At 36.6% G+C, this 25,375-nt stretch overlaps 1 protein-coding gene across 2 annotated transcripts; it reads left to right on the top strand.

Annotated features, from left to right (window-relative positions):
* Positions 1-1,002: 1,002 nt before the first annotated feature.
* On the top strand, positions 1,003-24,392 carry iffo2a (intermediate filament family orphan 2a). Of its 2 annotated transcripts, none has more exons than XM_084427444.1 (9): positions 1,003-1,807; positions 14,127-14,187; positions 14,544-14,642; positions 16,617-16,793; positions 16,960-17,105; positions 19,087-19,261; positions 20,567-20,656; positions 20,733-20,869; positions 21,266-24,392. In XM_084427444.1, exons 1-9 carry the CDS (start codon positions 1,260-1,262, stop codon positions 21,387-21,389), a joined length of 1,557 nt encoding a protein of 518 aa, XP_084283570.1. In that variant the 5' UTR covers positions 1,003-1,259; the 3' UTR covers positions 21,390-24,392. The 2 variants fall into 2 exon arrangements, with proteins under 2 accessions (XP_084283570.1, XP_084283569.1); XM_084427443.1 differs by having other exon boundaries at positions 19,057-19,261.
* Positions 24,393-25,375: the final 983 nt, after the last annotated feature.

The following is a 25,375-nucleotide window of genomic DNA, read 5'->3' as shown; positions in this document are numbered from 1 at the left end:
CAAAACACAAGGTAAAAAGACAAAGGCAAAACCACACATTCATGACAGAAGCTCACAATGAATTAAAAGCTAAAGAAAAAAAGTAGGTTTTAAGAGAAGATTTAAAAACAGTTAAAGACTGTGCTGATCTGATACCGGAAGGCTGTTCCACAGCCTAGGGCCGGCAATAGCAAAGGCTCTATCTCCTCTATTCTTTAATCGTGATTCTTTAAACAGCTGATTGGCTACAAGTGTATGTTAGTGCTCGGCCCGATCTACTTTCAACAAATCGCTTACTGCTCTTTAAATCATCATTAAGAAAATGTAGGGGGTGCATTTGTTCACTACTTGGGTTTGAGAGGTTTTTCATGGATTCCTTTCTATAATCAAAATTAAACTTTTTTTTTTGTAAAAAAAATTGTACATTGATTATCAACTCAATGTATGACAATATTACTTAATGTTATATTGCTTTAACTAATAAAAGCCTTCCTCTGGGAAGTGACATCCTTTTGGTGGGAAAGGAAAAGCACAAAAACACAAGTATAGTTATTAGCAGTGGATTCTCTGAGTATTAATTAATTTATATTTAAGCTATAAAAAATATCAAAAAAGAAAATTGTCGAAGCATGATCACAGCATATGTCTTAGTGTTCTCTAGAAATATTTGCTTTAATTGTTTATTTTAATGTACAAAGTTCAAAGAAAGTAGCCTACTGTTGGAATGACCCCAGTATCATATTTGTCAAGATCAGAAACAAAGTTCTCTTTTATCACAGGAACACTGTAGGCTATACAGACGCCAAATATTTAATATGTAAATACTTTTAAAATGCTACTGTTCAGGGGTGTGTGTGTGTGTGTGTGTGTGTGTATGCCCACGCCCCTCATGTAATATGTAAATTGAAGGGGCGTGTCTTAAAGACACGGTATCCAATGCGACTGTTACTGGAGGGCGGATAAGACAGATATGTCTTCCTCTCCTCCCGTTTTCCTTGCGGCTATGCTCAGACTGGGCTGAAACCTGAGTCTCTACGGCAAGTTGAGACCAACAACCAGCCCATTTCATCACCAGCGGATGGTAGGAGGGCAGCTGAGAGTTCATAAAATGTATACCCGTCACTGCGCTTTATCCGGCCGCTAGAAGCGCGAGCATGGCCTATTACTTGTGTGATATTAGATAAAGGGAGTGCACCTTTGCGTCCGAGAGCATGGAGGTGACGTATGCTGCTTTACAGCATCTGCAGTTTGATGCGTAGAAACATTGCTCACGGATAAAGATGGATTTACCTCGTCGTTTTCCAGACCCGCTTCTCAACCCGATACTGTTCAATGAATCCGCTGCTCCTCTCGCTATGAATGAAGCGTGTGCGACTGGGAGCGGGTCCGGCGCCATGGCAACCAGCGCGTTGAGAAACGATTTTGGCTCCAACATTCATGTGTTAAAAACACTGAATCTCCGCTTCCGCTGCTTCCTTTCCAAAGTCCACGAATTAGAGCGCAGAAATAAGTTATTGGAAATCCAGCTGCAGCACGCCCAGGAGCAATCCCGGTACCGACTGCTGTTTTCCCGGGATAAAGCGGTCCAGACGAACCTCGAACTGCCTTATTCAAACGCACTGTGTCAATCGAGACTCCCCGGTAAAATCTGGAGTTTCTCGCACACCGCCCGATGCGGAGGACGGTTCGAGACTCATCAGGGGCCTGGAGTGTCCTGGACTCATCCAGACGGTGTCGGGGTTCAGATTGACACCATAACACCTGAACTCAGGGCCTTGTACAATGTTTTGGCCAAAGTTAAGCGCGAGAGAGACGAGTACAGAAGAAAGTAAGTCCAGCTTGAGCTTATTTCAAGTGTTTGCCCTGCAAAAAAAGTGAGGAAGCTCATTTCTTTATCAGTAATTTTTGTAATTCAGGGGAAATATGGTGGTTACTTCAACAAAATTCTGGTGACTTGATGTTAGTTACCAATGTCATAAATAAGTGGAACAAAATGAAAGCTTGATACACTAATTGGAGATGCCATATTAATGTATAATAGTTTGACATTTAAAACCATTAGCCTAGACTTTTTTTTACAGTAACTATTGTACTTTGGCCACAACTACACTGTAAACAAATAGTTGGTTTAACTTAAAAAAGCAAGTTTCTGGTTGCCTTAAAATTGAGTTCATTGGAATAAAAAATTTGAGTTAATACAATGAAGATTGGTTTAATAAACAGAAACTCAAAATAGTAGCCTATATGTTATCTTCACCACATTAGTTATCTAAGTTGATTTGACAAAAGATAAAAAGTTGTGATAACAAATCATGAAAATATTTTTTTACCTTGTAGTTACACGGAACATTTCTTAAACTTTTTTTTATACATCATGGAACGGGGGTTTCTTTTGTAACATTTTAGTTGGATGTTCGTCTAACATTGTTTAAACATTACTGCATATTTGTTTCAGAAAGTTCAGAGAACATTTAAAAGTTATGTTCCCATAATGTTGGCAAAATGATAGAATAGAACATTCCCTTATGTATTTTTTTCACTATACAATCACAAGAACAAACTGGACATTTTAAACATTCAGAAAACAATAGCGTTTTATATCTTAATGAGAACAGCAACATATTTTTGTTAGTTGGGTTGATTATCAAAAACTTTCAACAAAAATAACCCTTCTCCTTTCAAAAACAAGAACTTTTCCCCCCTGTGTGTTCATAGTAAACAAGACTGTGTGTTTCCTTTCTATTTTATATGGCTGTCCCTGGGGCATAGGTTTTTCATAGTGTCTAAACAGTAAGGCTCTATCAGTAACCCCTGTATGTTCTCTAGCATCTTATTACAAAGCGTCCAGTTTGGATATGAAACCCGAGAAAGCAGGGGTGACATTTTATCAGACAGAAACATTAGCTTTTTCTCTCTTCCAAATGGGGATCTCTGCAAAATCCTCCCATTCAATATGAGTCTGTGGGAACTGCCCTAGAACTTCAGTAGAATCTCTTTACAGTTTCTCTTTACACCTTTTGGGACCATTAGTCCACGTAATACACTCCCACCCATTCTGTGTGGGTTTGGTTCATACATTGGGAATTTCCCCCTGATCATATTCTCTGTTAGACTTTTTGAGGTGTGTCATTCAATTCACAGGCTGATTCAACCATTTATTTTTGTCATTGACGGTGGGAATGATCCAGTACATGTTGATTTAGAGGATACATTCCCTGTTGTTGTTGCTAAAAGATGCTTGATTTTGTGTGTGTGTACTGCTGGAAAAGTGATGAACAAAACATGTGTCAAATTCCTCGATTCTCCGAGCACTAGTGTGGGGAGGGACTCATTCATTGCTCAACACCGATATGTTACTGTAACTTTAAGGCATTTCCGGTCATCTTGCCCCAGACATGTTTTCTCACAATATCTACAGTAACCCTGAATTGTTTCCCCAGACTGTTCTTCTTGGCTGTGTTGTTATCATAGTTTGTTTCAGTGGCTGGTGTAATAGTAATATAATAGTCTGCCTATAGAAGGTCTTGAAATGTTTTTCTCATCTGCCAGAACAGAAGTGGACTGTCTGTGAGAAGAAGTGGACAAATGAGCCACACAATGATTCATTTCCAGGTCTTGAGTGAGGTGGAAACCCCACTTTATAAAGAGTGTCTGTATCCTTAGATTATTCAGTGCTTACTAAGCTTGCAATACTGTTAGGAATGGGCTATTTCTTTGATAAATGCTTGAGTAAATAGTCATACCCAGGGCTTGACATTAACACCCGCCAACCCGCCAAATGCGGGTGGATTTTGCTCGTGGCGGGTAACGCAGTCACTCCAACTAGCCACTTTGGCGGGTTGAATAATTGTAGTCTTTTCAAAAGGCATCTGAAATAAGTGTGACACTACGACACTACAAATCCCATAGGGCTGTCAACGAATATTCTAAATTCGAATATATATTCGAATAGTTTTAAAAAACAGAATTTCGAAGGTGAAAATAAATATTCGAATGTGGAAAAACGCCCGCGGTAGCAGAGGCGCGGCTGTCTGCTTTGCGAGTGGGCGCGCTGCCTGAGGGATCATTTTATTTAACGTTAAACAGAAACATTTCTGAAGTGTAGGCTACTGTACTGACTGAATAGATATTGCATGAATAAGGTAGGTTAGATACAGCAGTTTCATGCACTGTAGGCTTCCACTGGTTTGATTATTTACCGTTTCATGTCAAGGAAAAGTTCCATGTTTACCACAGCACAGCTCGCTCGGAGCGTTCAATGTCGGTTCTATACTGTAAAACTTCAATTAATGTTAATAATATTTGTTTCAATCACTGAATGAAGCCTGCTATATAAAGGTCGCGACCTTAAATTGCTTGCACAAAACTCTTGATCAGCACTCAACATTTGCTTATTGTTGTTGTTCATTTAAACTGCACAGAGCGCGTGACGCCTCATTCATGCCGCAAGACCTCCAGACGCGCGTAAACGCGTCTTTACACTCGCGCCAGACGCTCTATTCGTGTTTGGTGTGAACGCAGCTTGAGGGAGGGCGAGAGAGAGAAAGAGTGCCTGCGAGTGAGCGAGCGAGAGTGAGTGAGGTCTGCGGTCTTGGCCATTAGTTGATTTACTTGTTTTCGTGTAGGTAATACGTTGTCAAATATGTTTAAACTTAAATGAAACTACCTATACAAGTAGTTATGTCTCTTTGTATTAATTTGTCCTGTTATTGACGTAATGCGCGTCATTGACAAAATGTGCAACCAGATGTTCGAATAGTTCGAAGATAAGCTATGAGTTTTTTTTTAGAGGGAATATTCGAAGGTCATTTTTGAGCAATTTTGACAGCCCTAATGAGTATTGTCGCTAGTGACCGACAACAAAGAATTCGAAGAGACAGCATAGCTGCCCTGCTGGAGTTATGTCGTATGCCGGTGGAACAATGTGGCAACATATAGGCTAATACATGGTTTTATTTAAAAAAAGGAGCTTTACACACAACCTTATCAGAGCTAATGATAATGACCTGTATTGTTATATATTTATGTAGTCTTGATTTGGGTGGATGTAACAATGGTTTTACATTTAAAAGGGTTGTAAATCTAGTTCAAGTCAATTTTAGTACGCCATAGTCCACTTTTATCAGGTAATTTCACAACAACAAAAATGTGGCTAGTAAAAATGCTGTGTGGCTAGTAACTTTGGAAAACCACACTAGCCACATTGGCTAGTGAGGAAAAAAGTTAATGTCAAGCCCTGGTCATACCCTATGTTCGACTTGTCTTTCCTTAAGTGCCCAACACAAAATTAACTCTTTGCTCTGCTGTCATCTCATGTTTGTTTTGGCCCTCAGATAGAGTGTCACAGCAGCCGGTGGGTTAGGATGGATGTTGGTGGTCTGGTATATTAAATGCGATCCGAAACAGGTGGAAAGTGTGGCATCAAGCTCATATGCAAAGACTGTCTCCTAGGAAATCATTTAAACAAATATAAAACCGGTTTATAAATGAAGCATTTGTTTGGCAACCAGCTTAATGTTTGGTCTAGTGTTATTTAAAGGGATACTCCACTTTTTTCGGAAATAAGCTCATTTTACATCTCCCCCAGAGTTAAACAGTTGAGTTTTACCGTTTTAGAATCCATTCAGCCGAACTCCGGGTCTGACGGTACCACTTTTAGCATAGCTTAGCACAGATCATTGATTCTGATGAGTCCAGTAGCATTTCTTTCAAAATGACCAAAGAGTTTCAATATTTTTCCTATTTAAAACTTGACTCTTCTGTAGTTAAACCGTGTACTAAGATCGACGGAAAATGAAAAGTTGCGATTTTCTAAGCCTATATGACTAGGAACTACTCTCATTCCGGCGTAATAATCAAGGAACTGTGCGGCTGTACCATGGGTGCAGCAGGCGTAATGATATGACGCAGCGCCTGAAAATAGGTCTAATAGGTTAGACAAACTTAGTCCCGGTCACGTTGGAAGAAGTTACCGAGCTGGGGACTATTTTCAGGCGCTGCGTCATATCATTACGCCTGCTGCACCCATGGTACAGCCGCACAGTTCCTTGATTATTACGCCGGAATGAGAGTAGTTCCTAGTCATATAGGCTTAGAAAATCGCAACTTTTCATTTTCCGTCGATCATCCCAATACTGATTGAACATTTTAGGTAGCTTTGCATATCTAGAGAATGGAGTCATTCTGCTCCACTCCTTGGAGTTTTGTGCGAATTCTTCACCCATCCTCCCATTCCATTGGAATTCTTTGTCTGATTAATCCTTTGTAGAAATTCAGGTTTCTTAAACTGTTCTGGACATCTCAATAAATGTTTTCCTCTTGTATTGTTAAGAAACTAACCCAAAGTAAACCGAGAGCACTAGAAGTCTCTTTTGGTGTTGCATAATATTTTAATTGGTGTCATGTTTGTAGATTCATTTCCATTTCTATGGCATCGGTTTGGATTGATTGTGCCTTTTTGCCTAATATGAGACAGAGAACTATTTAAAGTAGGCATGAGAGAATTATAGTCTTTTCTTAGCTATTGTGATGATGTGTATATGAGTGACATGGCTTCTTGTACAAGAAGAAAAACTAGTGCAGGACTTTACTGTCCATCAGGAATAGATTGGATCGCTGTATCATTGTGATTTGTTCATGTGAATGACAGGTTGCCCCGTCCTCATGCCCTCCATTTTCACACATTTAATGGTGACTTTAAATCATATTTATCAGTCCAGCATGAATTTTGTGCTGGGAGTCAGTTTATCATTTCTGAGCTCTAGCTTTATGATTCATTTTTATGAAATCAACTCAAGTTATAAATCTTTAGCACAAAAGCAATGCATTCTGCAGATGACAACTTTGAGGAACACACTCTTTCAGAAGGTGTTTTATAACCCCAGCAGATGCTCTCCACTGCACTGACCCGTGTGAGTCGGGCTGTAAAGTTCTGGTCAGGGATGTTGGCTGTAGCTGCATGTGAGGGGATGTTTTGTATGAGGGATCACTGGTGTGCAAGTGAACAGGAGGTAAGCCTGCAGCAAAGTGAGATCATCTCTCCAGGCAGAAAATGATTTAGGTAGTGCTGCCTCACTGGGCAGGAAATCACTTATTCCCCCCCACTCATGCTGGGAGTCCAAAATCATGGGCACTAGAACATTCTGAACATTTTTACACAACACATCCAAGAAACAGCTATCAACTGGTATGAAATAAAACCTTTTATTTTTTTATTCTTGAATGTAAGACATATTTTAAGGTACATTTTTGTTTTAAAACTTCAGAATATTTATGTGTGTGTGTGTGTATATATGTGTGTCGGGCAGAAACCTCATATCTCCAAATTAAAGCCCTACTTTTACCCCTGTATTGTAAACAAGCAGAGAAAGTCCAAACCGTGTGCGCCACTTATATATACATGACTTATATATAAATCAATGGGCTATTGATGCTAACAAATTATTCAGGCTTGTCAATTTTCCTGAAAGAAGTTATTCTGCTTTTTCTCCTCAGCTAGCAAGTTTTTTCATGATGATGCACATGATTGACTTTCAAAAGATTTTATTTCTGCCAGATTGCTGTCAATTATGTGGTAAATAGATTTCTGAGAGACTGTGTTTATTGTGCGGGTTTGTAAATGTCCATCTAGTGTACAGACAGATTGAGTAGACGCTGCCAGCCAAGACACTATGCATTTAAAAACTGAACCTCAAAAGCCCTGGTGACGCAAATGCTTAATAAAAGCCTGACTGTCATGCTGGTTTGGGTATTGACTGTTCCCTTGTGAAAAAGAAGTACACTTTAACATGCTTTTAAAAAGAGAACTTATTATGAAAAGAATGTACTTTAAAAGAATATACTTAAGTGTGAACTGAATGTAATAGTTTTTTTTTAAAATATACAAGTGTACATTCAATATAATTAAACCCATTTCTTTTTCACAAGAGTTGCTTTTTGTCCTGATTTATGTGTAGACCCCCTGTGCCACGGAAGGGAGGGGTTTAGATCATGTGTCTTGAGAGCTCCGTATCGATCTGAAACGCAGCTCGCTCCTCCTCTGATGTCCTGGGTGTGGACACAGATGTGCACTACTGAAGACCCACGGGACTGTCTGAGACTGATCGTTATGTAGGTCAACTTTGCACATAATGTCAGGATTTTCATTTAGCGGTAGTTCTCTAAGGCAATAAACATGATTTTGACTTTGGAAAGTTATTAACATGTGGATATTGTAAAAGTCAGTCCTGATGCTAGAGTGATGTGGGTGGTTGCTATGCAGTTGCTGAGATGTTTTAGTTGGTTTCTTACTGGTCCAAGTTAAAACTGTCCACCCTCAAGTAAGCATCACCTTTTTTTCAAATACATTTAGCTCATGGTCAGAGGGTTTAGGACAGAAGAACGTTGCCAAGAGCTGATTTTGGCACAGGAAACAGACTAATGTTCCATCACTAAAATGAAATGGAGTATATAGCCTGAAAGCCTTTTTTTTTTGTATGTTCGGCCACGAATATTGCATATTTACGGCAGTATTTTGTGTATTTGCTGTGTACAGCTATCATTGGATTTTTCTTGTTTTTTAAAAGGAAATGCATGCGAGTCATTATCCAGCAGCAGGCAGGATATATAATGTACAGGAATTAATGAGCTCACTAAGTCCAAATGCCTAAAATAGACCTGGCACGAGGCCCTCATTTTATTTTAAAAGGCTTATTTTTACATTTGTTTTTAGAGAGACTGAGCTACAGTTTTATAATTCAGTATTTAACAATTTCATCATAGTAGTCATGTGAAAAATAAAGGATAGCCTTTTGAATTTTATGGTTTTAAGTATCAGGACATAATACAAAAACTAGTCTATAGCAGGCCTTAAAATTAGGTAAATGCAACCTCATGAATTACGACACTGTCATATTTTATTTAACAAAAATAAAGCCGAAATGGAGAAGCCATGTGTGACAAACTAAGTACACCTTATGATTAGTAGAACCACCTTTAGCAGCAATAACTTGTCATTTTCTGTACAATTTTATCAGTCTCTCACATCGTTGTGGAGGAATTTTGGCCCGCTTTCTTTACAACGTTGCTTCAGTTCATTGAGGTTTGCGGGCATCTGTTTATGCACAGCTCTTTTAAGGTCCTGCTAAAATATTTCAGTTGAGTTGAGGTCTGGACTTTGACTGGGCCAGTGCAACACCTTGATTCTTTTCTTTTTCAGCCATTCTGCTGTAGATTTGCTGGTGTGCTTGGGATCATTGTCCTGTTGCATGACTCAGTTTCGGCCAAGCTTTAGCTGTCGGACAGATGGCCTCACATTTGACTCTAGAATACTTTGGTATACAGAGGAGTTCATGGTAAACTCAAAGACTGCAAGATGCCCAGGTCCTTTGGCTGCAAAACAATCCCAAATCCAGCGTGATGGACAGTTTGCATGAGGTGTTTGGGCTGATATGCTGAGGTCGGTTTTCACCAAACGTGGAGCTGTGCATTATGGCCAAACATCTCCACTTTGGTCTTGTCTGTCCAAAGGACATTGTTCCAGAAGTCTTGAGGTTTGTTCAGATGCAACTTTGCAAACCTAAGCTGTTCTGCCATGTTCTTTTTAGAGAGAAGAAGCTTTCTCTTGCAACCCTTCCAAACATGCCATTCTTAACCTGTCTTTTTCTAATCATACTGTCATTAACTGTAACATGTTAATTTAGGCCTGTAGAGTCTGAGCCTGTGTAGGTCTTGTGTTTTGTTTTGTTGCAATTTCTCTGAATTGCATGGTCTGACCTTGAGGTGAATTTGCTGGGACGTCCACTCCTGCAGATTGGCAGTTGTCTTGAATTTTTTCCACTTGTGAATAATCTTCTTCACTGTAAAATGATGGACTTCAAATTGTTTGGAAATGGCTGTATAACCCTTCTCAGATTGATGGCAGCAACAATTTCTTGTCTAAGATTGTTGATGTCTTTCCTCCTTGTCATTGAGTTAACACACACCTGAATGCTCCTGACCAGCAAACTGCCAAACTTCTGCTTTTATCGAGTTGGTCACACTTCCTGATGATCTGTTAATCAAAGGCATTTGATTAGCAGCGTCTGTATAGTATAATAATATTGTTGAAATTTCACTTTTACCATCGCCCAACCTCGTTTTGACTGTGAATCATTATCATTTTATGGATTTATTGACCAGTGGAGTTCCAATTGCAATGCAGTCCATTGTTTTAAAATGGCTAATAAACCTCTTTGATCAAATCACTTGAACACTTTTACTGAACCGTATAAAAAAAATCAAAGCAGAGTTCAGAGATCAGTGTCTCAAGTGAAAGTTTAACAAATGGGTTGTATCTTCCGAAATTAAGCAGAAATATACTTGTTTTTTGACATTTAATGCGCTGCGAATGAATGTCCATGAACAGAATATGGTACATTCCTCAACAAAAGTGGTTAAAGAACAGACAAATATAGAAAGCAAGGGTACTTATTTACATGCCTAACATAGCACATGCTTTCAAGAAACATCAGTCAACTCCATCTACACGTTTGCTTGAAAAGGTTTGGGAACCTTCTGGATCACAAAATCAGACACTGAAAAAAAAAACTGCTGGAAAGAGAGTTTAATGAAATTTTAGTTTGTGCAGAAAAGGCTTTTTTTTGGTGGTTTGCATGATGTATACTTCATCTCAAACTGAAAAAAATTGTTACACTGCAGGACCCTAAAATTAAGTGTTTGAAGGGAAAGAGGTGTTGAAAAATGAACATAAAATAAAATAAACAATGTGACCATAAAACCTTGTATACCTTATAGATAAAAAAAAAAAAATCAATATTTTTAACCTGAAAATCTTAGATAACTAATTTATGGAATAAATAAAAGATAGCTCATTTTTGTTTTCACCGTTAACTATTTGTACGTAAAAAAAAAAAAATGCCCGAAAACATGTAAAGGAATAGGTGGTGTCCCACTTTGGGATTGGTTTAGAATTTAAAAAGAGGTCATTTACATACCTAACATACCAGCTCGTGACTGCAGCTTTCTCTGCATTTTGCCACAATTTCTGTCTGCAAAATATGTTAAGGGGGCAATAGTATTCTCCTGAGATACAAATTTCTGTGCTTATATTATTCTGCTCTTATATGCATTAACCGTTCAAAAGTTTGGGGTGGGTAAAATGTTTGAATATTTTTGAATAAGGTCTCTTTTGCTCAACAAGAAATATTTCATATTATTTATTTATCAATGTTGAAAACAGTTGTGCTGCTTCATATTGTCATGGATACTGCACATTGTGCTGCTTCATATTGTCATGGATACTGCACATTTTTTCAGGATTCTTTGTTTAATAGAAATTTCAAAAGAACAGCATTTATTTGAAGTTTCACCTATGAAATGTCACTTTAGATCAGTTTGGTGGTCTTCTCTAGATTCCGCTCTTTGGTGGTCTCATCTGATCTTTGTGATGAGCTCCTGTTTCGAGTAAATACTAGGTGAGATGATGTCTCTTTGCACTTCAGGCATTTCAGAGGTGGTGGACAAATGAAAAAAAAGGGTGTGTCTTTATGTGGGACATAATGCTCTTCACAGGTGCTATCATGATGAACCCCCTCACGGTCACCTCACGTTATCACTCTGCCTTATTCATTTGTACACTTTTGAAGCAGTTTAAGATTACAATGGGACACAGAACTTTTGAGCTGTAACAGATTTACCCCTGTCCTTCTCTTTCCTCATAATAGCTCTTTGAAACATTGGCTCAATTCATTTGAACTCTCCCATAAACTGAACAATGTGTATTTAAATTGACCGACCCGATCTCACACAATGGGAGAATTCACAGCAATGTGTACAGTGATGGCATATAGTGAAGAACAAAGAAAGCGCCTCTTCATTTTGTGGTGCGTCTCATCTTTCTTTTCATAAATAGCAGTTCATTAAAAAGATCTAATCCTGTGCTTATTGTTGACCAGGTGGGCATTCACAAGCTTTCGATGTGCAGTATTCATCTACATTTGCTCATGCCATTGTGAGAGTTTCCGTTTATATTGTGTTCAGTGTCTTTTGGATGAAGTGGAAGCTCAGTCTATGCTGCAGCAGAGGAAATGAGAGGAGTTTGATTCTCATGACCTTGAGCTGTTGTCTAGTCAGCTCCACTGGATCCCAGTGACATTCAGAGAGATCCACACTGACCCTGCACTGTCTGAACAGTCAGATCCATGACGGATCTCCACACCTGGATCAGTTCTATATGGATCTAGATTTCTGACTCTCATCTACCTGTGGCTACTCCTTAACCAATAAAACGGTCTTTCTCAAAAAATGATAGCTGTTTAAAAAAAATGAATGTTGTTCTTTTGAACTTTCAATTCATCTTAGAATCCTAAAAAAGACAATTCAAGAAAAATGTTAAGCAGCACATCTGTATTCAACATTTATAATTATAAGAAATGTTTCTTGAGCAGTGAATCAGCATATCAGAATGATTTCTGAAGGGTCATGTGACTCTAGGACTGAAGTAATGATGCTGAAAATTCAGCTTTGCCATTACAGGGATAAAAAAAATTCAAATAAATAAATGCAGCTTTGGTGAGCATAAGAGAATTCTTTACAAATCTGAACAAATCTCACCGACCACAAACCTTTGAACGGTAGTTTATGTGTATTATATGTTTATGGGATTGCACTTTCACTCACACTTTTATACCCTGAGAACTTTCTCCACTCCTCTTGTTTTCACTGAAGATCCACAGCCTCCACATGCTTTTCATGCCTGGCCTACAGATCAGCTTAACATAACAAGTACAACTCTTTGTACTAAACAGATGATCCCTTCTGGATCTTGTCATGTTGATTCAGCACTTGCAGGTGTCTTGATGTCTGGACCGTCACACAATGCAAGTGTAAGACTAATGGAGTCTATAATCCCTTGAGCATGTGAGAAATCAAAGGATTGGGATCTTATAAAACAAGAGAAGCTGTCATCCCTTAATCCAGCCGATGAGGAATCTTACTGCATAACTGACTACAGAATCTGACGGGGAATTCCGCAGCATGTTAACACTTTGCAGTAGACAGGTGGTTATTTAAACCTCTGGTGCATGAATTATTCTTATTCTTATTATTATTTAACGAGACATCGTCATATGGATAGTCATCCGGTAATTATACTGACCCAAAACATACTTAATTTTGATATGGACCAAACAAAATGATTAAGTGACATTGATTCAGTGACCGCATTGATAGATTTGGTTCAGTGAAGGATTTGTCGAGACTGATTTAAACCGGTCTGGACTTTTTGAACTATTCACAGAAAGAACTGGCACATTTGCATGGGAATCGGATCACACTGTTTGCGTTATACGTGTTTGATTCACTTAAAATAACTGGTTCATAAGAATCATCTGTTTGTGAATCAGACTCCGTTGACTGTTGTATGTTTATTTAAATGCGTCGCACGAGGAATCTATATAAATACATTTTACCCGCAGTGTACAATCATTTTAGTGTATCACATTCAATATAGATGCCGAATTCACAATTATAACTCGGGTAATTATAAAATCTTTAGACATCACGTGACAGAAGATTCAGTAGTAACAACGCCATAGATTCACGGACACTGAAAAGCAGTGTAGGTAATGCCGAATAGATTTTGTTTTAATCAGACGCTGTTAAACACTGCTTCTGGAACAAGAGCAAAGAAACCGGCACAATAATTTACCTCAAGCATTTCTCCTGCAAAAGTTAAGCTTTTTTTTGAATATCCTGCTTTGCACTACAGTTTCCATAGTGATTTAAAGGGAGCTTGCTAGTGTTTTCGGGGAGTTTTAAAGTTATCAGGAAGATTCTCAATGGTCAGTGGCAGAGGGAGGATAGTGATGTTTTTCTCAAGTCTCTTTTGAATACATGTAACTGAACAAACATACTTTTGTGGTAAACCTTTACATACATATGATTTTGTAGAGTTGTGTACTTGTTGTATACAACTATATATTGTACGTTTTTTAAAAAGCAGTTTTGAATAAATGGTAAATACATTTTTATTTTAAATAACTTTCATCCTCTTTTGAGCCACTAATTATTTGTAATGTAATTATTTGAATGACTCCAGATCAAGTCTTTATCACACAAACTGTGCACATTTATTTCAAGTACAATCTGTTATTGTGTTTGTATTCCAGATGGGAGGAGGAGGTTTCCAAACGTCAGCAGATGGAGTCTTTGGTGGAGACTTTACAGGAGGTGAGATCTCAGCCCTATTACATTGTGACTGTGTTGATGCTTGACATCCATACATCTGCACCGATGCATGTCTAGCTTTTAGGTAATTCTATTGTATGGAAGAAAATTCCCCACCCACACTGTAAAAATATATTTTGAGACCAAGTAAATTATGCAGAAAAAAACAACCAGAGTTGCTTGATTACTGTAGTTTTGTAGCATGGAAACTTAACATTAAGTTCAGTCAAAACATTTCATTAAAATAATCAAGTAAATATATTCAACTAAAAAAAGCCATGCAAACTATTGCCTTCATTTTCACCCACTAATTTTTTTTTACAGTGCACAGCAAAACTTTCTAAATGTTCTCCTTACAGAGTGTTCAGTCGTCTGAAGCATTGCAAGGAGAATTGAATGAGAAGATGGATCGTCTTAAAACAGAGCTGGTGGTCTTCAAGAGCCTAATGCCTCATGATGTAAGTGTCCTGCTTTATCTGGTATCAATTTCTGCACACTACTAAAGACATGCAAAACATGCAAATATCCATTTACAACAGTACTTCATTTAAAAGTAATTTGACTGCAGCTGTGAGAGATTAATAAAGATTACAAGATTGACTTTCAGGGAAATGAAGATGAACCCATAGGTAAATAGCTCTGGCATTAGACTGAATAGATAACCCATAGATCTGTGTGGACAAATAAGCAATGAAGCAGTTAGGCTTCTGGCCCTGGAACAGATGCATATTGTTCTTTACTGTTGAGTAGCTGTTGCTGAGTCCCAGTAATAAAGCACAGCTGACTGCTGCCTCCCTGGATAATATGTTCCTTAATGTGAATGCACACTGTTACAAAGCATTTCAAAAGAAGCTCAACCATCTGAGTTTAGAGAAGTTTATCTGCCTTTGAGGTTTTTGTAATGCTTACTAACCCATACAAAGCAGTGTAGTGCTGTTTATGCACACGTTTCTATAATAATATAATTATATAATACAGTACCTGTCAAAAGTTTGGAAACATTACTATTTTTTTATGTTTTTGAAGAAGTCTCTTTAGCTCACCAAGGTTGCCGTTATTTAATTAAAAATACAGTAAAAACAGTAATATTGCAAAATATTATTACAAATTAAAAGAACTGTTTTCTATTTTAATATATTTTAAAATGTAATTTATTCCTGTGATCAAAGCTGAATTTTCGGCATCATTACGCCAGTCTTCAGTGTCACATGACCCTTCAGAAATCATTCTAAAATGCTGATTTGGTGCTCAGGTAACATTTCTTATTATTATTATTATCAATGCTAAAAACACTTGTGCTGCTTAACATTTTATTTTAACATTTTAACTTTATTATTATCATGCAGTTTTTATTATCTAATATTAAAGGCACAGTATGTAAGTTCCGTCACTAGAGGTCGCTTATTCATAACATTAACACAGGCACAGCTTGATGACGCCGTAAATGAGCGTGGAATCATGGGAGTTGTGGTCTTCACCTCCACAGCCGATGGAAAGCAATGCGACGGGACTCGTGTGTTCATGAATTGTGTTCATGAATGAGCCAATGTATTAAAGTTATATTAATATTTCTGTAGTATGGGTCGAGAGCCTGGGACATTTTACGTTGCTGTTTTATAATGCTTTATCTGACGAATTAAAATCGTGGGGTAACGCAGCGCTGTTAAACTTGGTCAAAACAATCAAACTAAAAATATGTTTGAGTGTGTTGAAATTATTTTAATGTTACTCTGTGCATTCGACTGGTGGTTGGTATGAGACACTTGTTGCACATTGCAGTAAGCTAGATCGATATTAGAATATCATATTAATAAAAGCAGAATGACTTGTGTTGTTAAATGGCATGCAGTTAATTTTAAAATATATTGTATGGTGGAGAAAATGCTGTATTACTGTTATTACAAATAAAGCTCTTTCTGATTATGCTGTTAGCCACTCGACAAAATAGTGTTGTCTCTGAGGCATGGTAAAAACAAGAGATTCAAACAATAAGACTAACCTGATAAAGTTATCCAAACAGTTGCTCACCTGCAACTAATCATATATTATTGTGTGTGTATATGACATGGGCCATTACACTTGTTAAAATTACTGATTTCTCTGGTTCTGAACATTGTTGGAAACATTTGGTATAATGTAAGTACACAATTCAACAAAATACTGTTCTAGTGGTTTTGGGATATTTTAATCTAAAAATCTTACATATTGTGCCTTTAACTGAGGCTGTGTAGAATATTTGCATTTGTACTTTAAAAAAAGATATTTCACACCACAGGGCTGTTTGCATGATATTTCTATGTAATATTGCTTAAGTATGTTATGTTACGTTTTTATAAAGCAAGAGAGGTGTGTTTTCCTGTTCCAGTTTTCTGCTGAATCAATGCATGACGGATTACGTCTGAAATGTCTCATTATCATGCATTTTTGTATAGGAAGTGTCTGACTTGGACACTAAAATCCAGGAGAAAGCCATGACGGTTGATATGGACATCTGCAGACGCATCGACATCACAGCCAAGCTGTGTGACGTGGCACAGCAGAGGAACTCGGAAGACATGAGCATGATATTGCACGGCAGCCCATCCAGAGCTCCTCCCGAGCAGAAAGGGGTACGGAAACTTACTCTCAATAGATTCTGATGATACCTTCCAATTTACTGGAACATTGTGCAAATTTGGAGCTCAAATTTGATTTGCAGCACATGGGAGTTTATATAACAGCTTATCATGCAATTTGAATCTTTCAGCAATCAGAGAATGTGTGTGTGTGTTGTAGGGGATGGCGGTATGTAGGAGGAAGGAGTGTAAGGGTGAATCAGAGGAGCAGAGACTGGAGACTGATGTTGATTCTGCTCACTGTGAGGAGGACATGCCTGGTTCTCTCAATATCACTGATGAGATGAAGAGGATGCTCAACCAGCTGTGAGTCTTCATAGTCATTAGAGGAGTGTTTCTCAACTGGTGGGTCACAAGACTGTTTTGAGTGGGTGTACCGTCAAAAAAACATGTTTTTTCTGGATCGAGACTTTAATTTTGAAAGACGTGAACGAAAGCTGTTGACTCTTCTGTCAGACTCAGTTTAAAGGGATAGTTCTCCCAAAAAATCAGTATCATTTACTCACCCTCAAGTTGTTCCTAACCTGTATGAATTTCTTTATTCCGCTGAACACAAAATATTTTTTTAAGAAAATGGGTAACCAAACAGTTGATAATCCCCATTGACTTCCATAGTATGGAAAAAATACCATGGAAGTTAGGAGGCAGGATCTCTTTATTTAACAGTTCAAACAAAATAATAGAAACGCATTAAACACTCAGTAGCACAGAATAAACACAGGAGAGAAAGACATACACAAGCAATTTACTTTGACTAGAGAACAGACAAAGGATGAACAGAAAATGAGGGCTATATATACACACAGCTAACAAAGGGAACTAAATGAACAACAGGTGAACTTAATTAGTGTTTAACTGGTGCACGCAAACACACACACACACAAGGAAACTAGGGGTGTGTCTCAATCAGCTCCCGAGCTTGTGAATCAGTCAATTTGGTTCAAGAATTCGGCACTGGTAAGGACGCAAAGGATGCTGGCTCACCACACATTGGTACACTGATGGCTCTATTTCCGGCGACGTGACTACGTCCTCATTGTACAACATTATTACTGGTATTTACAACAGCAGAGCTGATATCTTTCTGACATTACTTGTAATGATTTTTAAGGAGATTATGATAAATACTTTGCTTGTTACATACATGTGTAACATTTCAGCTGTAAATACATTATAAATGTTAGCTAGATTGTTCATTACCTGTCTAGCAATGTATGTTTATCCAGCTGAAATATAATTAAATAATGGTTTATATTTGAACATCTATCTCGTGTTGTTCTCGTCAAATTCGAGCTTCAGCACTTCCATTAAGGGAACATAGTGAGCGTTGATGCTCCCTGGTTTTCACTGTGCATTGTGGGACATTTTACGTAGTGAACTTTTTAGTGCTTTGAAAGTATTCTGTGATTGAGACAGCCCTTAATATGGCTGACTCCCTGTCAATGCCCTGACTACTGAACTAGGGATCTGATTGAGACGCACCCTCGGTCAGAATACACATGCAGGGAATAGATCCAACATAACCAAACCAAAACAGAATATGTAAGTTATATATATAATTTTTCACAAAAAAAAAAAAAAAAAAAAACCTATATATATATATATATATATATATATATATATATATATATATATATATATATATATATATATATATATATAGGGTCACGGCCTAATGACCATGAGAAATTGTGGGTCCCATCATCAAACCAGTTGAGAACCACTGCATTGGAGGGTACCTTCTGATGGTTGTGTGTGTGTGTGTGAGAGAGAGAGAGAGAAAAAAAAATGTATTATTATTATTATGTTTATTATTATTGTAGTGTTTAGTTCATTTGTTGTTCGTAAGATCATTAAGGGTTTATAACATGGAAAACAAAATGCTGCAAAAGTATAGAGAATGGACTTTTGAATGATCACTTACTGCCATCTTGTGTACATATGGGGAACATGGTCATTTTGTGTGCTGTGTATTTTCCTATTTGAGAGAGATCTCTTTTATATTATTTTTATATTAAATTACTATTATTACCATTTTTTTTATTAATTGCTTTAATTAAAATCTAGATATTAACTTGTTTTTCTTATGTTCATTTGTTCTATGTTATGTATTATAGTCTTTTGTTTGTTATCTTTTGTTTGTAATCCTTTAGATTGTGGATCTGTTGATTTTCCTTTCCTTTTCTTCTCCTTGTGTCTCCTCGTTTCCTTCTCTTTTCTCTTCCACGTCTGTGTCTGCTGCCTGTCTTGTGCGCAGAGGTTGCTCAGCTAATTGGTTTGTTGGCAGGCGGGAAACGTTCGAGTTTGACGATGACTGTGATAGTCTGGCGTGGGAGGAGACGGGGGAGACTCTTTTGCTCTGGGAGGATTTCAGTAACTACAACAGTCTCACCACCTCTTCCGCTGCTACAGGCACAACAGTGTCCTGCGCATCTGACTCTCACGGAGAACCTCAGGAGCAGGTGAGTCAGCAAACATGTTTGGATAAAAGTGCTAAATGATTCAAATGTAATGTACATGTAATGTCTATATAGGCAGCTACTGGAAGCACCCAATTAAATTAAACTAAATACAGTAGGCAACAACTCTGTTAATGCTCACTCGCAAGCATAAGAAGCATCACACTCATATTAGCTAAAATACAACCTTTATTTCTGTGTGATATCTTCAGTACTTTTTGGTAATTATTTAATTATAAATACATTATACGTATACATTTAATATAAACTTAATTATATATTTATTTAAGTATTCAAGTATTTAAAATACTCAGTAAATATTTTACTGACCATCAAATGTATACTTTTATTCAGGAAGGATGCATTAAATTAATCAAAAGTGAGATTAAAGACATAATGTTACAAAAGCTTTCTAGTTCAAATAAATGCTGTTCTTTTAAACATTCTATTCATCAAAGAATCTTGGGGGGAAAAGCATGGTTTCCACAAAAATATTAAGCAGCACAACTCTTTTCAACATTGCTAATAAAAAGAAAATAATAAGAAATATATATATATATATATATATATATATTATATATTCAAATAGAAAACGTTTATTTTAAATATTACTGTCTTAATGTTTTTTTTATCAAATAAAATAATAAGTTGTATGAAACTCATCCGGAAATAACAAACAGACTTTTTATCACTCTTAAAACTAGACTTGATCAAGTGGTCTACACCAGATGTTGTATGGGTCATACAAGTCTGACCCATGCTTTTTTGCTTAAAGGTGAAGACCCAACTTTATGTATGTTTTGTAAGATTCCCTTATCTGTCAAACATATTTTATTGGATTGTCCTGGACTTCACTTAAGGACATATTTAATAAGATCATGCCTGAAAAGGTTTTGGATTTTTTATCATATATTAATTTAAAAAATCTTGTATAATATGACTTGCTGTTTTTGTTTGTTTTGTTTTTATTGTATTTATATGATATTTGTATTTTTGTAATTTAATTTTTGCCATGAAAATAGCTTTGAATGCTGACATGGCATTAAATTAAATAATCTGAATCTGATCAAATAAATGCAGCCTTAAAGAGCCCTCTTTGAAAAACGTTTTTTTATTTTTTATAATTACAGAACCCAAACTTTTGAATGGTAGTGAATTGCCAAAAAATGCTGTCTATGTATTTTTTGGATGTTTCTTGTGGCTAAATATGCTGTCTTACTAATATTGACCATTACTGGCTGTACAATTGTACAAAATGTTTGTTGACTCCTGAGAATATTAATAATACATAATGCATTATCCCGCCAGGATCGAAGTCTAGGTAGCCTCATAAATGAAACAGAATCCATCTTTAAGACCAGAGAGCAGGAGTACCAGGACACCATCGGAGAGATTGAGGTGAGAGAACGTTTGTGAATGACACGTTTCAGCTGATATTTACTTGAGTTCAAAACCCGCTATCTTCCTCCCGCAGCTGGAACTGGCCACGGCTAAGAGTGACATGAACAGACACCTGCATGAGTACATGGAGATGTGCAGTATGAAGAGAGGGCTGGACGTCCAGATGGAGACCTGCCGGAGGCTCATCCAAAGCACAGCCCCCACCGGCAGGTTGGTTTAATCGTATCTTAGTTTTAGCAAAACTTTAAAGTCAGCATGAAATGGAAGTTGTGGTAGACTTTTCTTCCCTATTGTGACGTATATCCAAGTGAAATTGGGTTTTGTCCATCGGGAATTGATTGGACGGTTGTGGTTTGCTATTGCTGTGATGTCATGTGAGTGACAGGTTGTCCCGCCCTCACGGCAGTAAACATCATCAGAGAAGAGAAGTCACTGCAAGAGGGGGGGGAAGTTATAATGATTAAACATTTTGAATTGTCCATTTTGATTTAATGGTGACTTTAAAAATGAAACCAAACTGAGAATGTAAAAGTAAAAGTAAAACAGTATGAATCTCCACAAAGGCTTTTAATGATTTATGTTCATGTCCTCTGTTTTCCAATGCAGACAGTCGCCCTCCTTCAGCTCTGTGGCCAGCAGCGATTCAGGAAACACCGATGACATCCAGGATGAGCTGGAGCCTGATGGAGAGAAAGAAGGGGCGGTAGAGATGAATGGAGAAGTTAGATGATGATCAGCCCTGTGTCTTTCTGGTTTCTCAGCTTCTTTGTGAACCAGTCACTCTTTTAAGTCTCTGGTCACCTTTTCTTACACAGTATGGATGAGTGTGGAATTTCAGATTCCCAAAGAGTAAGTATTGGTGCTTTATATGCTGTCTTAAAGCAGGACTAGCTGTGCCCTCTTCATCAGCACTGCCAAGGCATGGCTCCATAGTCTTCCTCACTAGCTTTAACTGATGTCACACTCTTTACAGTGTGATGAATACCATATATAATAATGCATATTATTATAAATAATATTATAAAATATATCATCATATAATATGGTAACACTTTACAATAAGGTTTCATTTGTTAACATTAATGTGAACTAACAATGAACAATACTTCTACAGCATTTATTAATCTTAGTTAAGTCTGTTAAGTAAGGGATAATGTACATCCAGCTGGTTGTTATCAAGGAATCACCCTGTCCGGGGTTTATTCTGAGATAACAACCGACTGGATGTACATTATCCCGCTTATTACACGGCTACTTGCCACATAAGTGAATAATTAGACACGAAATATTGATCTTCGTTGAAATATTTGATCAGGTCTTTAAAAGCTTCCGCAGAGAGAGCAGTTGCTAGGTCGGCAAGTTCAAACTAGACAGACATTTAAGAGATACGGTATACAGTCATTCATACCACTTATTACACAGCATTTTGCCACATAAATAATTATGGATTATATTGATTTCAGATGAAACCGTTTTAAAATCGTACCTGTTTGTATCTTATAATCCAACATTGTACAAAACAATCGTTGCAAAATGGCAGCAGCTGCATTTGTATGAAATGAGAGAGCGAGTCCAAGATACTGGATGGCATAATAAAATAACTGTACACAAAATATGGATTTGACTGAGTTTTAATATTTTATTAGCTCGCCAAATGCAACCACGAAGAAAAAACGTTCCTAGCAAGCGTATAGCTGCTGCTGACTTCAGTAACCCAGATGAGCCTGTGTTATCTGTTTTCAGCAGTTGTAATCGGTGAATAACATACCGCTGGATGGCGCAATTGACCAATCAGAATCAAGCATTCCACAGAGCCGTGTAATAACGTGAACGAACATTAACATGGACATTTTTGTTAAGTAACATCAACAGAGTTATATTAATAAATGCTTTAAAAATGTATATTGCTCATTGTTAACTGATGTTGTAAATTGTAAAGTGTTACCTATAATATAAATATTATGATAATATATTAAATATAAATATTATTTATTAAATGCATAATTTCTGCTATCTTGCTCCTTTGTTTACATGAATCTAAAAGGCAAGTTACACACCCATCAGTTTGAATATCACACATATTAAAACACATTATAGAGGAAAGTATTCTTCTACATCGAGCTCTGGAATACATTCAGGCTTTTAACGTCACAATAGTCAGTAGATCAGCCATGCAGTATCCTTCACAAAAATATCTGAGCAATTATCATGAAATATCTCACCAGTTCAGATGTTTTCACCATATAAAACTGTTGCTCGACTAGACCACCGTGCACTAAGATCTATGCAATAATCTGGACTGATGTTACATTCTGTGATTCTTTTAGCTGGAACCAGATTCAGTATGTGTGAGTTGATGATTCTCCTTAAATGCAGTTTTGCCTTTGTTTCTTTGTATTGGCTCTTTCAGTGTTGGAGAGTAGCAGTAAAACCCAAACTCATGTGCCTACAAATATGCTGTGTACACTGTCTTAGTTGCCTTATATTTTTCTCTGAATATATTAAGGATATGCTTTGCTCTGTTATAGACCATTAAATCCTGAATCATATCTTTAGTACAGATGATGACATATAATTGATGTCTAAGATGTTAAATGGTGTGACGTGAGATTTTTTAGAGGATCTCAAGCCATACTATATCTGTCCTCAGGTGTTGAAAGGTTTGGTCAAGCTGCAAAATAGATACTGAAAACTTTGCTATTACGTTTAGTTCTGTGTGTGGGTCGTTCTCATGAAAATGTGCTATTTGTACACTTGTTCCTTTTGAAAAAAATATTTAAAGATTAGATTTAAAATACCAAGTATCAAAGTACATATGCTAACCCGACGTTATTTCAACCATATTACAGCAAACTGATGTACTTGTAATAGAGAGTAGATTATGTATGTTTAGTATAACTCTGTGTCATTGTGACTTGAAATACATTTATAACATTTAAAAACATAACTATTATAATAATGTTTTGTCAGAAAGAGAAAATGTCACAAGACGCAGAGACAAATTCTACATGTCTCAGAAAATGATAATTTTCAATAAAATAAAGGTCTTTTTTTACAGTATAATGTAAATGTCAAACAAGCATTAAGAATTCAAATTGTTTTATTTAAAATAAAAAATTATATATTTGCATTACAGTCAAATTAATTGTTTAATGGGACTAAGTCATGGGGAAGCACACTAATGACATCACTTCCTAAGAACGACCCACACACTATCCCCTCCCCTCCCACAAAATATGATTATTATTCATTATTTATTTATTTTATTGTACAATGAATAATTAGCTTTATAAACTAAAATTATGTTCATATTAGCATATTACTTGCATTGCTTTTATGTTTGTTAATTTTTTTTTTTATTGTTTCTGTTTTATTATTACATAAACATTAATGATTAATTGCTTTTAAACTATATCTGGGTGATGGAGGTTAAGTTTTGCTATTATTGCCTTTTTTAATTATTGGAAATGAATCATTCCGTATTTTATAGTATCCTCTATGTGGTCATTCAGATGTTGTATGTTGATACAATTTATGATTTAATATTTGCCTTAAATATGGGCCATTCTAATAAAATGAATTAGTTTGTGCTATATACTAAATAAATAAGCTGATTGATATTGATCTGAAAACAGCATGTCTGGAAATGAGAGTTTGTTTTTGGAAATCTGGAGGACTATGCAAGTCTTATGTAGTTGTACTCTGATTTTATGCTGGTTTTAAATAAATAAATAAAAAAACAGTTTGCCTTTTCACTCTTTTATGACACTATTTTTCATCCAAAATCTACTTTTTAAACTTTCGATTCATCTTTGCAGCATGCAATGTTTATTATATCATTATTTGTGACAATGAATGTTCTTTGAGCTTCCCAACAGATTTCACATGGAAATTTTAGTTTTGCATGATTGAGCAATTCTCACTTATTTTACATGAATTTGCCTGTCGCTTGGATGTTGAGGTTGTGTTTTAACACATCTCTAGAAGAGAAATGAAAACTGTGGTCTATTTTATAGGTCAAAGTTCTGGGAAAAAGATATTGAGACAGGCAAATTCATTCCAACTGGTTCAGGCGGTGATACACAAATCACACTTCTTCAGAAATACAGCTTTGTTTTGCCATCATTATAGTGTCACATTCTCTTAAAGGGATAGTTCGCCTAAAAATTCTGTCAACATTTTTGGGTGAACTATCCTTTAACAGCATAAGACTATAATGTTTAAAGATAACTGTTTTGAGCCAGTTTTTCTCCATGATGTTAGATGTTTTATCAACCGACTGTATTCATATTACAGCAAAAGTGTAATTTTCTCCTGTCAAACTATAATAACATTTTTGGATATGTAATAACATCATAGTTAGTGCCCTAATCTTTTTCTTTTTCGCTTAAACTAATTATTTAAAAACACATATTCAGAAACTAGAACATCACTGTTCTGTTATTGCTGCTTCATTTGAAGCTATATTCATTGAGGGAGCAAACATCTAATGAAGACACAAAGTAAGTTAACTCCAGCATCACATTTGCCTGTGTGTGCTTTTACTTAAAATCGCAATACAAACATTTACACAGTTTGGTGACATATTTCCCCAGGCAAATGCATTCTCCGTGGAAATTACATATAGCATGCAAATCCTTGCCACCAACAGAGTATGGAGAAACAGTGGGCTGATGTGAAAAGAGTGTTTATAAGCACAAATGTGTCTGAAGAGCT

This window comes from Rutilus rutilus (genome assembly GCF_951802725.1).
Source record: "Rutilus rutilus genome assembly, chromosome: 13".
Classification (NCBI taxonomy): Eukaryota; Metazoa; Chordata; class Actinopteri; order Cypriniformes; family Leuciscidae; genus Rutilus; species Rutilus rutilus.
This window is presented reverse-complemented; position numbering and strand designations above follow the sequence as displayed.